Source organism: Haemaphysalis longicornis, unplaced genomic scaffold (genome assembly GCF_048455015.1).
Source record: "Haemaphysalis longicornis isolate Haplotype H1 unplaced genomic scaffold, Haemaphysalis longicornis Haplotype H1 scaffold_10, whole genome shotgun sequence".
NCBI lineage: Eukaryota > Metazoa > Arthropoda > Arachnida > Ixodida > Ixodidae > Haemaphysalis > Haemaphysalis longicornis.
In genome coordinates, this window is record NW_027526204.1 from 135,148,762 (window position 1) to 135,163,530 (window position 14,769).

General features: G+C 48.0%; 2 protein-coding genes across 4 annotated transcripts; one reads left to right on the forward strand and one right to left on the reverse strand.

The window, feature by feature from the left end:
• The first annotated feature begins 390 nt into the window (after positions 1-390).
• On the forward strand, positions 391-3,232 carry LOC144159385 (uncharacterized). The gene is made up of 5 exons (XM_077690833.1): positions 391-663; positions 1,210-1,303; positions 2,122-2,196; positions 2,760-2,905; positions 2,995-3,232. The coding sequence occupies exons 2-4, from the start codon at positions 1,223-1,225 to the stop codon at positions 2,874-2,876; spliced, it is 273 nt and encodes a 90-aa protein (XP_077546959.1). The 5' UTR covers positions 391-663; positions 1,210-1,222; the 3' UTR covers positions 2,877-2,905; positions 2,995-3,232.
• A 3,685-nt stretch (positions 3,233-6,917) lies between these two features.
• Positions 6,918-14,715, reverse strand: LOC144159386 (uncharacterized). 3 transcript variants are annotated; one of them, XM_077690836.1, is made up of 5 exons: positions 14,572-14,715; positions 12,371-12,606; positions 11,262-11,287; positions 9,257-9,380; positions 6,918-7,504 (listed from the first exon to the last, which is right to left on the reverse strand). In XM_077690836.1, the coding sequence occupies exons 2-5, from the start codon at positions 12,548-12,550 to the stop codon at positions 7,454-7,456; spliced, it is 381 nt and encodes a 126-aa protein (XP_077546962.1). In that variant the 5' UTR covers positions 12,551-12,606; positions 14,572-14,715; the 3' UTR covers positions 6,918-7,453. The 3 variants fall into 3 exon arrangements, with proteins under 3 accessions (XP_077546962.1, XP_077546960.1, XP_077546961.1); XM_077690834.1 differs by lacking the exon at positions 14,572-14,715 and adding an exon at positions 14,424-14,442; XM_077690835.1 differs by lacking the exon at positions 14,572-14,715 and adding an exon at positions 14,071-14,229.
• Positions 14,716-14,769: the final 54 nt, after the last annotated feature.

Genomic DNA, 14,769 nt, shown 5'->3' on the forward strand with positions numbered 1-14,769 from the left:
CACTTCCTTATCGTTTTGTCCGATCGCGAGTTAAAAAGGTGTGCCATTGTCGGCATTCTTATCACGTTCGAACCCGATCGGTTCGTTCACCCTATCTAAGCTGAGTGTTGGTTTAAGCGAAGTGTTACGCTAACCGAACGACGCGCAAACACATCGTCGCTTCAAAGACGTCAGAGAAGCCCGAATTCGAGTTGCTCAGATGCCATCGAGCGGCACCAGTTTTAAATAAACACTGAGCTGCTCAAGCCCCAACCGACCGTTGCTTGTGAAGGGTAAGAAAAAAAAAATATCGAAAAAAGAAAAACCCATTTTCGCACCCTACCCCCCTCCAACCACAACGCACGGTAGAAGCGTAGTACTCTCGACAACAAGCCAAGTTTTTGGCGCGCTGTTTTAACGACGGCAAATAATTCGCCCTAACCGACGGGTGCGGAAAAAAATTTTCTCCCGCATAATTTGCGCCAGCGAAAATTTTAAAAATACCGAGCGCTTTCAGTGGCCCGAAAAAAAGCTCGCACGACCGTTGGAACCTCGCCGGTCGCCCCCCAGCGTCGCGTCAAATCGGCGAGCCGAGCCGGTGAGCAACCCCACAGCACCCCCCCACCACATCCCAGTTCATCTTGCGCCTCGGAGCTGTAAGCAGGTCTCTTCGCCGGCTGCCCGGTACGTTGCGTTTTTCCTTTATCGCCGCTCGCGGACGTTCCCCTTGGCGCGCTCAGACTTCAGCATTTTTCACTTATTAGGTATCTAGGCGAGATAAATTTTGCATGCATTTCCGATTTTTCCGCACGCGAGACGCGCGCGCCGAAACGCCGGTGCCTGCCCGGTGCGCGATCCCCGGCGCTCCCGCTCTAGGCCTAAAGCCTTGCGGCGTAAATAGGCCGCCATAGACCTGCCTCGAAGTGAAAATTTATTTCTCCCCTTCGTGGTTGCCCTTCAGCCGAGTTTTATGGCTCGAAAATTCGTTTAGACCCTGAACGATTTTAGTGCCGGCGGCCGTTTGCGGGAAAAAATCGTGCGATTTGCCAGAAATCGCCCAAGCTGGCTCCTTTGACGGATCGGGGAGGCCGGACATGGGAGCTGCGCTGGTGCGATATTTTCGCTCGCGCGCCGCCCTTGTGTTTTCGTGTTTTTCCGGCCTCCTTGGCGGCTTGCCGCGACGACGCTTTGTCGCGCGACTTACCTGAGCGGACTTTCCTTTGTTTGCAGACTTCCCACGACGATGGCTGACAACGATACCGCGGTTGAGAAGAAGCGCGGACGCCCCAAGAAGTCCGATGCTGGCGAAAAGAGACCTAAAGAGGTGAGCGGCTTTATTTTTCGAGGCCCTCGATTTATTTTTTAGCAGTACTCTTTCCGTTTGTCGACTACGGAATCGTTTCTGTGCGTCCGTACGCTCGTCCCCTTGTTGTGGGTGACTTGTCAAAAGTTGTGCGCTCTCATCTGCGCGTTGTTTTGGCGGCACTCCTCCGCCTTTTATTGCCTTCGCCATGTTGGATTTTCACTTTGGCGGCAAAATGAAATCGATATGCGCGACGCTGATTGGCTCGCCGGGGCGCTTGGCGTTTTTGTGCACTTATTGACATGCCCGCTCGCGCCACCTTTGCATTCTATTTAATTAGTTACAATCTGATTAATGTACAGCGTTGCGCATCAGACTTGTTTATTTATAGCAGCACGTGCGGATACTTTGGTGATTCATGTCGTAAATTTTGTCTCGAGTGCTGCTGGCGCCCAACAAAACAAATGACGTGTTCTTTGTTTTCGCGCGCTTTTGAGCGTTTTGGCGCGTTTTTTGGTGCGACGTGAAGTTTAACTGACGTATTAGGTGGTTTTGCTGCATATTTAATTGAGCGCACCGCCGCTGCAACGAAGGGCGAACGATCTCCTCTTGCCAGGTGGCGTGCCAAACATGGCGGCACGTCGAATGGCGCCAAGATCAATTGTGGGAGGCCTAACAAAGGATCCGCGCGGCTGTCAGCGGTCGTCGTCTTGGCGTTTTTTTTATGTTGTAGCTCGGGGTCGTTGCGGGAGTTTTTTTAGTTCTTGCGTTAAATTTTGCCTGCAATTTTCGAATTGAAAATGGCTGAACTTGACTTTGTTTTGAATTTTCTATTCCAGGATGCTTCCGCCGATGCGCCCAAAGCGAAGCGTGGCAGGGGCCGCCCGAAAGGTAGCAGCAAAAAGGGAAAGAAGGTATGTCTGAATTCTTTTCAATCAGTGGTTTCTTTAGTGATGTTTTGGTACTGCATACCCGAACGTTTTCTTGACCCGAGGTAGATAAAGCGTCGCGCATCTCGGAGGAGTATAACCATGTTAAAGTGCACGCTGTGCGTGTATCCGAGAGATAAAGCGGCTGTTTTGAATCCCCATACGTTGTTTCGGCCAGTTTAGCTACGTTGCAATTTCTTCCCCCTCACGCGGTGGTGTCTTATTAGGTTGCAAAACTGGTTGGACAGGTGTCGTTCGGCGGGGATGTGTCCGATTGTCACCGCTACGAGAGAAATGAGCTTTTCCTCGCGCTACAATTACTACTTAGATGTTACAGTTACCATGTCACCCTTGACCTGAGCTCCCTGCCTTTAGGGCTACCTTGTATTATTTTGTAAGTTGTGAACTGTTTGTGCAAGTTGCTGAGGGCCATTCATGGACCTGTCTGGTATTGTCTAAGCATCACCTGGAGCCCCTTTTTGTCCCTTTGAGTTGTTGTCCTGCCAGGGTGTTGTTGTTGAGCCTGTGTGTTGTCCACCACCGTGCAGACTGCCACCAAGGCGACCGCTGGCGCAAAGAAGGGCACTGGGCGTGGAAGACCCCGGAAGGCCGAAGCCGACAAGGACACCGGAAGCGATGAGGCTGGAGGAGAGCAGTCCGACTAAGCTGTCTGCCTTCGCATCGTGTTTCGTAGGTCAGCACTCCTTTTCTCTGTTGCAGCTTCTTGAGTTGCTTACGTTACTGTCTCTTACACGCGTATGTCTTCCTTCTTGTTGTGTGCAGGTCACTTCATGCAGCCAGTGGGGTGCAAGTGAACGTCATCACCACATTTTCGTTTATTTCATGTAGGTTTTTAGAGACCCTCCTCCTCCCCACATTCGTATGCTCCACTGAACACGAGCCCTGGTCCCATCCGTACTCAAGACATCAGAAGACATCCCCCCACCGTAACAAGTGTCTACCATTGTGTTCGTTTTTATTTCCATGGCTTCGTGAAGTCCAATAAAAGCGGATCTGTCTTCTTGGTGTTCCTCCTTTTGGTTCGATCTGTAGTGGTTTCATTTGGCTCGTAGCCTGTAATGGAGCTGCTTACACTGGGTGCCCGTGTCACGTCTACTATGAACATTCACAATGCACCACACGTACGGAGCGGTAACTTTCGTTGCAGTTCCGGATGAGAAAAATCGAGATAAGAGTTACTTGTGAACCTAAGACGACCGTCAGCAAGCGGATCGCGGTGTTGCGGCCATTGCTGAGGGAACAAGCATGTGGGTAAAGGCCACCGCAACTCTTGTAGTCCGGTCATGGAGTAATACTCGCTAGGTCGCTGAGTGGGAACGAAAGTACGCTCGGCAAAGCAGCGCGTATGATCACTCGTCAAATGGCGTTATCAGAATGGGTCATAATTATTGCGAAAACTGATATCTCAACGTGCACACGTCGCGGCTATGCTAGGTAAAGAACGAGTGGCTAACCGTTTGTCCGCAATCACGCTTGCGAGCCGATAAGTGCAGCAGCAGTGTTGCGTTTAAAATGCATCAAATAAAAAGCCCCCGCCAAGAGTCACGGCCTTGGCTGCATGCCTAGCGGAGCACGCGCAGAAGCGGACGAAACCGGTCAAGGCCGGTTCCGCTGTTGACGCCGGATGGTGGAACCGGCACTGAACTGCTTTGAACTGGTTCGGGGTGCGCAAGCTGAAACGAAGGGTGCCTGCGTTGGAAATCCTGCGCGCGGCCAGGCTGAACCGTTTCAAGCTATCTGCCGCATCCCCAACAAATCGTTCCCAGGTTTTCCTCCTCCCTATCGCGGCAGTAACAGCCTGCTACCCTTGCGGTGTAAAAACATACAAAACACTTCTTCCCCGCTCTTGCATGGGCGTGCTCCCACTGGTACTCTTCTGGTGACGGTAAAATAGCAGCTGCCGCTGTAACAGCTATCTTGTGCAACTCTGCCCCAACTTGGTAGCTGGCGTTTTGGCTCGGCGCCAACGTGGATCTTTTAGTGCTGCAGATTTTATTTATCATTTGGGCCTGTTTACTTTTGATAGAGATTGGCAAGATTTCATCTCGACGGTGGGGTGTCATCAGGAAAAAGCTAGGAAGAAGAGCATCCGAAACATTTTGAGCTGCTCAATTTTAGGGCCCAGAAGGAGGTGTGTTTAACCAAATCGATACATTTCCGCTTAATTTCAGCCCCAAAATCCATTTTTAATACAGCAAACCTTTCAAAGCTAATGCCGCACACCTGCACGGTAACTAGGGGCACCACTACAATGGTACAATCATGTTTCTTGGTGATGGCTTGGGTCAGTAACTGCAAATTGCACCCGAAGTCCCACAGTGCAAAGGCTGGGCAAGAAAGTGGCTTACAACTTAACTTGGGCGTTAAAATTGACGTCATTGTTATTGGGCAAAAGCAGTCCTGCGAATGAAACTTTTATTTATATTGTCTTCAGGGGCTTCATAAAATGGTTGAGCATCGTGTTGAGAGCAGCCCTCAAAGCCACGCAAGCCTAATGAAATCACTGCATCACTTGGAATGGGAAAGTAATTGTCCACATTCAACAACCGGCAGTATCAGAATATGTCACCCTTCAAGTTGGCTTAATCTCGCAATGTTGCTATCTACTTTACAATTGCCAGTCGACACTTACAGACGAGGAAAATTAAACATAATACGTATCTGGCCCACGCCTTCAGAATGTCTTTACTGAGCTTCGAGTAGCGTCGCTCTGGGCCTAGCAACAGTTGTGCGTGTACTGCTTGACATAGGCAATTCAGGAGGGGCTCCTTGTCCTACAAGGCCCTTGGAGAACACCAGTCCAGGAGCCAGTCTGGGAATGATGGGCAGGCTTAGTAAGCTCGTGCTTCCACTCTTGCGTTATGAAAGAAAGAGCATCTCGAGGTGCCTGGTCATTGGACTTGAGTGCCTGCCACCATTTTGTGCGAGAGAGGCCAGACCCGAAGGATACGTGCATTGCTCTCATTTGACTGCATTACATACACTGAAGGGCTTGTTTAACGCCAAGCGAAGACATTTAGTTGTGTGCGCAAGTTTTTATTCACATGGGCTTGAATAACGTCGCACGTGACTGCTTTCCTTCTGCGAGATTTGGGCTGTTTGAGCACTACTACACAGTCAGTGATTTACAGTGCAACAGACACTGCAGGGGTAGTAACACGAAGAAGGCCTACTTACTGGGCTGCCTCACGTGCAGACCTACTGATTGCAATACCAGCGTATTTTAGCATCCGAGTGTAGTAGTAGTAGTAGTAGTAGAAAACTTTATTAGTTGACGTCCTTGTAGCCTTGAGCACGGTGTTGTAGGAGGCAGTTTGCACTCTCATTACTCAGAGTAAAATTAGACTGCGTTTTAATAGTTACAATAGATCATGATGTGCTAGTCTTTTTTTTTTTTTTTTGAGTGAAGTTGTGTTCCGCTATTGTGAGTTTAGCATACAAGATGAGGAGCAGTTGTAAGAGTTGGCAGAGCACTTTGACAAGAAGGTCGCTCCAGTGAAGTACCGTGCTGCGTTGTCAGGCAGCATCCCTGGACATCTCAGATATTTAAAAATTCACACGCGAAGCCATCTTTCAAAAAATTGATAAAGGGGCTTTGCTTCGTGCTCGTCTAAACGGATCGCTCTCACGACACTCCAAGTTTCAGCCACCAATCTTTCAAGGGGTCCAAAACTATGGAGCACTTAGGGTCCTGCGCTTCTCAACTCCTTCATAAGAGCTCAGATGGCCTTGACCACCTAACTTCGTGCCTAGGCGAATTCATTTTCAGCAACGTTCAAGGCATGCTTTAGGGCCCCTTTAAGTGTATCTGCACATCCTCAGGTTGTAGTCGCCTACATTTACTTCTCTTGCCAAATCAGCTGTACTTTGTTGTGTTACTGCATGGTGCAACATCGTTCCGGTGTGCTAAATGAGTTTGTTCATCCAGCAGCGCCAGCCTTACACTCCTACATCAACACTGACGATATGTACGCCCAGTGAATGAAGTCTTGTTAAACGAAACCATAGGTTAGCCCTAAAGTCTGTCTCATCTAGTGAGAATGCTGGTGTCCGATCAGTGGCACTCCCTGACGACTTTATTAATAGGCATTTAACATCCATGATTTTCACCTACTCCCCTAGGAACAATTTTGCACCTGTGTTTTGACCTTCTGTAGCCCCACTTTCAGCTCTAATGCGTGTGTGCGTATTTACTGAAAAAACACTGAAGTAATTAGTACCGCATTAATGATACCCCCGGGAATGTGACCACTGTCACATTCAGAAATACTTTCTGACTGGTAAAAAGTGATGCTAGCTTAATTACCAACCCTAATTAATAAACATCGCTTGCACTTTTCGATGATGTTCACTCTGGCACGGACCCACCGTGGTGGTTCAGTGGCGAAGGCGTTGCGCTGCTGAGCACGAGGTCGCGGGTTCGATTCCCGGCTGCGGCGGCTGCTTTTCTGATGGAGGCGAAAAGCAGAAACGCCCACGTGTTCGAGATCTAGGCGCACGTTAAAGATCACCAGGTGGTCAAAATTAATCCGGAGCCCTCCACTACGGCACGTCTCATCGCCTGCGTTGCGTCGGCACGTTAAACCCTTCAATCAATCAATCAATCACACTGGCACGTTTGCAGGAGGTAACAGAGAAACGTACAACCAAGCCACCCAATATTCATTCAGGACCAGACGCAATAATGTTGATCAGCTGCTTTTATTCGCAGTCCCTTCAATTCGGTCAGGGGAACCCAGCCAGGGTCCCCTCGTAAACAAACCGGTAACAAGCACCAGGCTTTCGGATCTCCTCGTTCACAACCTCTAGGTTAGATAATTACAGCACTCGTGCCGATATTCCGTCAAACGCTACTCATGAGTATTACAGCTCGCACAAAGTGTTTGTTCTCGAAAAATGTCACCTACAGACTACTATTCTCCGAAAAAACAAAATATTAAAAATAATGCGGGCGGCCGCCGCCAATAACGAAACGATTATCGCGATGCAACAACATGAACAAAAAATGCGTAAATAGACTAGAGTATTACAGGCTGCATGTACAACGAGAGATTGGCAATAGTGTTGTGTAAATAAATAGCGGGAATGGATCACGATTATACGAGCACATAGGCACACATGGACGTGGTTTGGGGTGGAGGCAGTAATGTACACATTGTAGGTCTTCTGAGGTCCGTATGTGTGACCTTCTGGACGATAGTGCAGTCAGTGAGTGAGACCGTTACAGGACCGACCGGAAGGCGAGCTTGGGAGGCTCGTGAAATTCTTGATTCTGCAAAAGAAAAAAAAAAGGATGAAAGTGTGAACGACAATCGCAAGAGTTGACAGTTTTTCTTAAGCCATTGTTACCCCATTGTTACCTCGTTTTATTTTTCTTAAGCCATTGTTACCCCATGCAGTCAAACGGCTGCTGGGATGAGTCCCTTCTTGTTTCTCCCCCCAAACGGCTTCCCTGCTTTACATGTTGCCCGATCTTTCTCTTTGGTGTTCCATTTGTTTTTCCTCCTGTCTTGTTTTTTTCTTTTGTTTCTCCGAACATGTATACGCTTTCGTGTTTTTCGCTTCCCCCCATTTGTGCAATCCTCCTGTTATTGCTGATGTGATGTTTATGTAGTCTTATTGTTCTTGCTGTTGTCGTGTTTACGGGGCTTTGATATTGCCCCTGTGTTTTCCCCTTGTTTTATCACGACCATCGGAAGCTCACGTTTCTGCCCCCCCCCCCCCCCCCCTTATGTAATGCCCCAGACAGGGCCTTTCAGGGTAATTAAATGATGATGATAACGGGCAGCAAAATTTGAGCAGCAACTGCACAGAGGCACTGATAATTTAGTGAAATTATAGGCTGATTGATTGGTGAAATTTGCTCCACATGGCATGCAGGTTTTTCCCATTCGCGGTCAATCCCATGCATCAGTAGAGACCTGGAAAGACTACTTTTTTTCCCGCCAACCTCCCATGCTAGCAAGACCTGAGGGGAGTCCACTTTCTTAATCAATGCCTCCTCCCCTGGCACAGGATAAATTCTTGGCCAATCACCTATTGGTATGTGCCCTGTAGAGAGGGGGACATTTTTGTAGGCCGACTGGCACCGTACAGAACAACTGGTGTTTCCTGCACAGCGGACGTCAATAAAAGGCCGCGTCCCGAGCCCGACGCGGCTTTGGTATAGTTGGCCAAAATTGTTCTTCCCTGTCGAGAAGTTAGTTTTGGACATAGCACTCTACAAGCTCATGCTACCTGCATCACTAACAGCCAACACCCCCATAATGAAATTTGAATTACTGTGACAGGGACACATAACGCGGCTGGCTGTCTCTCATATTAGCCATTAAGGATGCTTTCCTTTCTGGACTTCCCAAGCGCCCAGAAACGCTTCACCAATTGGCCAACTCCTTAAAAGAACTTCTCAGGATCCTAGTTTTAAAGTTTATGGTTTCAGTTCGTTGCTTGAATATACGAGTTATTTTCTGGTCTCCGAAGAGTAGTGTTAAAATTCAGTCACCAGTGGTATTAGGTTCCCCCTCCCTGTCAAAATTCAAGTGTTTGCGCTACTGCATGCGGAGTGTGAGGTGAACGCAACCATTAGTCATCTGGGCTGCGCAGAAAAGTAGCTTTCAGGGTCCATTACAGATTAGGGAGGCGGAGGAGGAATAAACTTTATTTAAGAGGCGTTCATTGCGAACTACACAACAGACGGAGGTGGTTCCCTCTTCACGGGAATCCACATGCTGCTCTCGCCGCCTGGCCCCTGGTGACCAGCCGTAGCTGACCTTCCAGGGTGGGGCTGGTCAGCAAGATCCTCCACCTCTCGTTAGGGCGGGGTTGGTGGGGCGAGACTCAGGTAAGGGGGCGGGTGCTTCGGGTTAAACCTACTCTCCTATTATGTGAGGCATGCATGCCGGAAAAGCAAGTGGAGGCACAGAGCAGTGCCACCAAGTGGAAAGAGGAGCACAGGTGGCAGCAAAAGGATGGCGGCTGTAAGAATTAAACTTGGAGCGCTTTTTGTGCCCCGTCAAAAGTTCACCTTGTTTGCGGGGTTGGGCCTGTGCGTGAGGCCCTCTTCGAGCAGCTCGGCCTCCCAGTCTTCACCCTCATCCTGGGGATCGAAGCTGTAGAAGGGCATCAGGTGGTGCCGCAGTCTGTCCAGCCTGTGGGATGGAGCAGCTAGGGCTACGGTACGGGCCCACTAATCAAGTGGCCTCGCAACATCCCTCAATGGAAAGAACACTTTTCATGCCAATCAGTGGCTTGCTCACAGCGAAAACGGAACTACCTACAAAACGTAGCATTCGCAAAACCCTTCTGACATGTTCCCAGTTTTGCACTCGGCTGCTATATAGCAAAAGCCGTGTCTATTTGAGCAACATGTCTTTACAGCTCCTTCATAGTCCTACTGGAGCTAAATTTTTCAGTTGGTTGCCACCAAACACATGGGTTACATTCAATTATACCATAAGACTTTAGCGTGTGACCGATTCTTGGATTTGTTACAAGCTTCTTGCACCTTCACCTTACAGCTTGCCCTATTGTCACTGCACTCGTACTCTTGCGCAATACAATCAAGAACACGTCAGAATTTTGCCACTTAAAGGGGCCATGCAGACAAAATACTAGTTTTATTCGAAGATTCTGTGTTTTGTAGTGCCCCAGCACTTGTCCCGCAGCAAACGATGACGTATTCACTGATGAATCACTTTAGGTTAAAATTTTGATTCTGCCGCCGAATCGTGTGTTTTCATAATGTCGGCCATGAAGTCATGAGGGCGGGTATTCAAACTAACTTCCAGCGCGTCATTAGGCTCTGCAGCCTTGCTTGCCGTCAGTCCTCACAGATGGCGCTAATACAGTCAGGCATGGATTGTTGGCCGCCGTGTCTTTGTTTGACTGTTTTTGCTTCGGTAGAAAGTAACCATTTCATGAATCATGGGGTATCCTCAACAAACAGGGTCACAAAAGACAGCGTCGCTTACACCAATCGGCCAGTGTAGTGCGCCAAGGCAGCGGACTGCTGTGAAACCTAAAACAAGCATAGTGCGTCCAGTACCAACAGCAGTGCGCATCAGTTCTCTTGTATTTACGTGCATTTTCGTAACTTTCATTGTTTACCCCACAATTTTTAGTCCTGTACAATGAATATGCATTACATTTCAGCAAAAATACCTCATTTGGCAAGCTTATATAAGCCCCACCAAATTTACGTTTGTTTTCGGCAGTCTCAGCCAATCGAAGAGCAGACACATATGACGTCATAGCTTCTGTTGCGGGAAATGAGCTAGCGCAGGGGTTCTCAAGCATGTTGGTCCCAGGGAACCCTGCTAAGTTCCGTTAATTGCCAAGGAACCCCTCTCCCCCCTCCCGCCATTTTTCCTTCCGTTCATGCTACATTAACGTGCAATAAATTCAAAAGCAAGCAAGTGTATCGTTTTTTTTTTCCGTCGACTTTACGCGAATGCGTACGCTAGCGGCACCTATCTCCAAACAGGAGAAATGCGCATGGAGGTAATATAAGACCGAGATTCAAGTGCAATAGTTTAACCACGTGGCCCCTTTTCGGAGACTGGCTGGCTACAAATAAGCTGCTGGCGAGATTTATTGCGCAGCTCACGCGTTTCTGTTATGCGCCGAGATGTGCTTACTGACACTCGGGCGTGAGTAATGGAGGTTCCTTAGATCGATCGCACCTCAAGTTCACCGTATAAGACTTTGCGACTGCGGAACCAGGGAAAATTTATCAGTGGCTCGCGGAACCCTGAGGAGGGGCCAGCGGAACCCCAAGGTTCCGCGGAACCCACTTTGAGAAACCATGAGCTAGCGGGTCGCATGGCCATTTCCTTTTTTCCTCCTAATTATATAGCTTGTTTGAGCGAAGTGTGCATTAAAAGTGGTGTCAGTATGATTCTAACGAGGCAATCTTTCGAATGAACCAAACTTGTGTTTTGTCTACATGGCCCCTTTAATTAAGCATGCCAGGCCAGATGCGTGGTGAAGCCACACGATACTGGGAGAGTACAATGTAATGTCATACACACCTGCTCTTTCTAACGAGGAAAACAACCTGCAAGAGAAAGAAGAGGGAATTTCAGAGACCTTTTTAGATTGCATAGTACCTATATTAAAAAGCAGAAGCACACTCTTTACGGCTTAGAAAAATTTTCCGTTGTTTTCTTGTGAGGAGCACCACTACTGCTTCCATCCCCAAATCAAAACAAAATTAAAGAAAACACTTGCTCTAATACAAGGAAAACATACAATGATGGTAATTCGAACACTACTAATACAGAATGATCATAAAGTGTCGCCAATTTCAGTCTGGATTTTGGCCCTGCCACGTTCGCTTTCGTATAATTTATGCCTTACCCAAGCAAATTTTGTGTTATCTTCAGAATTGAACACACGAAGCTGTGCTGTACATACAGTACGTTCTGAATTTAGCAAGAAATAGTGTTCTATGCAAACTGGAGATGAAAACATTACTACACCAATAGGCTGTTTTACATTTTTTTTCTTAATACTAGTTGAGTGCCACAGGTTTCTCACCCTGGCCTAGGGCTGTTGTCAGTCACTACTAGCTTGAAGTGTAGTGAAGCCATCGATGATGCCTATAAAAAGACTCCCTTTCGACAGAGCACCTACAATCTCATTTCTAAAGTGAACAACCTGAAAATAAACACTGGGCGTTTCACGCAGAAATTGCCCTCTGTTTCCCGACTCAAAGCTGTAAGGATGTACTCCACACTTCGCTTACGAAGGGCAGTTTGCACAGGCTATTAGCGCACCACGAGAAAGCACTGCGTAAGCAGAGCAACGTTAATTGCAGCACCAAAGTGAACAAAGCCCCTCTGTCCTTCAGTAAAGCTAACAGCGTTGCTCTATGCATGCCTATGGCCCCAAGATGGTCACTAGCAGTAAGTGGGAGTGGGCAGAGTTACACATTGAAAAAAAGAGGTGCAAGTGCACAGGAGATGTGATGTGAAAAATCAAAAGCAGGTGGATTACTCCAAGTAGCACATTGAGAGGCAAGAGACAGGCTGGAAAGATAAGATAAAGGAACAGGATTGGAGAAGCAGGGAGCCCATGGTCTTCACCTTGCAGTGGTGTACGTTAATCATGCTGCTGGTGATAGTGGCGGTGGACTTACAAGAGCTGTGGCCAGGCCCAAGCAGATGACGAGACTCAACGGGACAAAGACATAGGCCAGGCTCGTTGAATCCCAGCCCCCGGCAGTTGCCTCCAGCACCGCAGTCTCGTGGCTGGTGAGATTTGTAGCAGCGCCGGGAGGAGCCTCCGTGCCATTGACGCTGCTCGCTGAGAGCAGCATGGCGGCACAGCACTTCTTTGGGGCTCCTAAGGGGACCGTCCTCTGGGCTGCTCCATCTGGGATTTCATGCAGTACTGCTAAGGGACAACTGGTTTGGCAAACATAGATGCCATGACAGATAGCCTCTCCAGATACAGTGAAACACTGTTAGTACGTGCCACAGCACAAGCTTGTACTGTGTTGAAAAGATATGCCGTCGAAGAATCGTCCGCTTTTCTGATGGTGGCGAAAAATGAAAACGCTCGTGTGTTCCACATATCGGGGCACGTTAAAGATCACCAAGGGGCCAAAATTAATCCAGAGCCCTCCACTACGGCGCACCTTATCGCCTGTGCAGTGTCGGCGCGTTCAGGCCTCACAATCAATCAGACCGTCCAGTTGATGCTTGAAACTGTTTTCAGCAGATGTGTTTTTAGGAGATACTTAAGAAGGGCCAGTTTGGCACTTGTAGCCAGTGCAAAACATTAGAGGACAATTTAAAAGTGCCCATTTAGCCTCTTACCCAAACCTTCTGAAGGTATGTGCAACAGTGCTCTTTAGGAATAAAAACACTGCTGAGTTTTCGTGCAAAGTCTGTGCTAACGATAATGCTGTAACAAAAGAGAAAAGAAGCATATCTTAAATTCGAAATCCAACACGTTTTGCCATGAACGAGTACGTTAACCTCATTGGCCAATTCCAGGTCGACAATGACGATTACAGCAATGAGCAATGATGTTTACGACGTTACTGTGTCAATTATAACCAGCCATTTCAATGACAATGGGTTTTGCAGAAAATGGTGCCACACAACAGGATTGACTGGGCAACAGCCCAGCAAGTCAAAGCAAAATTTAAGGGCAGTGGGTTGTTCAGCCTTGGTTTTGCTGCCTTTGACTAAGCGATAACAAGGCACTTAAGCACCTACCCTTTGCCCTTGTGACTCTGGTTTTAAGCGTATTAAACGGCTCGCATTAACTGGGCTGCATTCTCAGTAGGGTTTCGAAATTTTTCTTTTGTATTAAGGTTTCCGCATTAAGCACAGCAAAGGACCAAATCCTAAATGCTGTTCAGAGAGAGGCAACACGAATTAAAGTTGGTACATTTCTGCGGTTTGTATTTGAAAGGTAGCGGTTTCGTTAACATCTAACGCAATACGCACTTTTCTAATACCGTACTATTCAGTTTCCTTCGCGCAACCGATTAGTTCGCTATACTGAGTCCAGAATAGCTCGGGCCTTCCTCGTATATGTTTGAGAGGGCGCGACCCTTGAGTCTGAAATATGAGTGCAAAGTTCGCTGCAAATAACAAGAACAAGAGGATTGACTAAAATCTTACGCACAAAAAACTGCTAACGACAGATGAGGGGTAATGCAAACGAGACTTGGACAACGAATAGCAAAGCTGCACGAAGCAGTTATACTTCTCAAAACAGGTTCTCAGACTTTACCCTACTGATTAGAGTACGCGGAAACGAACAACACCCGCGAATCGTCTAAAAAAAACCACGGCATAAGACAGTCGATCGGCGCACGCTTACGCAATTTGATCGGTGATCCAAGTGTAGGCGTACGCATTTCCGTCGCCGCGCTAGGCCGTACAGCGCTGGAAGAGTGCCCGGAATCGCACGCTACTCAAGCGTACACAATTGACGTGAGTCACGCGTAAACAATGCGCTCGAGAGGCGTAGCTTCGCGACACAAACAAAGGGCTAACCACCGGATGAATAACTTGACATCGGCGACGGCGTAGGTGCAGTTCGCGAGTGTACAGTTGGCACTCAGCTCGCAAGTACTCCACGAGTACTCCGCGGGCAATAAAAATTTCGGGAACGAGGTCTGCACATACAGTGCGGTAACAAGTCTCCGAAATTTGCGATGACAGGATGCTTACCTCGACAGAAGTGTCGCGGTTTACCAATGCGCGGTTTCCTTTCTTTCGACAAGGAGCAACTGTCAAGAGCGCACATGGACGATAAAAAAACTAGAGGTTGAAAAAAGAAATGAGTGAAAATCGGTGGCGTAAGGTCAAAATCACTTACGACTTGTCTTTCGCCGCACTGAGCTTCCAGTGGAGGCGGCGAATTTCCCGGTAAACGTCAAATTGGCTGCGGCTAAAAATAATGTAGCAGACGACTACGACAGCTCGCCGCCATTTTGCAACAAAACATGACAGAACCGCAGTCGTTGGCCAGCTTTCAATGATAAGTAGAAAAAACAAATAAAGTACATTCACTCAC

Coding starts and splice junctions, on each gene's coding strand:
- LOC144159385 (XM_077690833.1), top strand. CDS start 1,223: ATGGCTGACAACGATACCGCGGTTGAGAAGAAGCGCGGACGCCCCAAG. Junction 1,304..2,121: donor GCGAAAAGAGACCTAAAGAG/GTGAGCGGCTTT, acceptor TTTCTATTCCAG/GATGCTTCCGCCGATGCGCC. Junction 2,197..2,759: donor GCAGCAAAAAGGGAAAGAAG/GTATGTCTGAAT, acceptor ACCACCGTGCAG/ACTGCCACCAAGGCGACCGC.
- LOC144159386 (XM_077690835.1), bottom strand. CDS start 14,107: ATGCGTACGCCTACACTTGGATCACCGATCAAATTGC. Junction 12,607..14,070: donor TGGATCACCGATCAAATTGC/GTAAGCGTGCGC, acceptor ATGAAATCCCAG/ATGGAGCAGCCCAGAGGACG. Junction 7,505..9,256: donor GGCCCAACCCCGCAAACAAG/GTGAACTTTTGA, acceptor TTTCTTTTGCAG/AATCAAGAATTTCACGAGCC.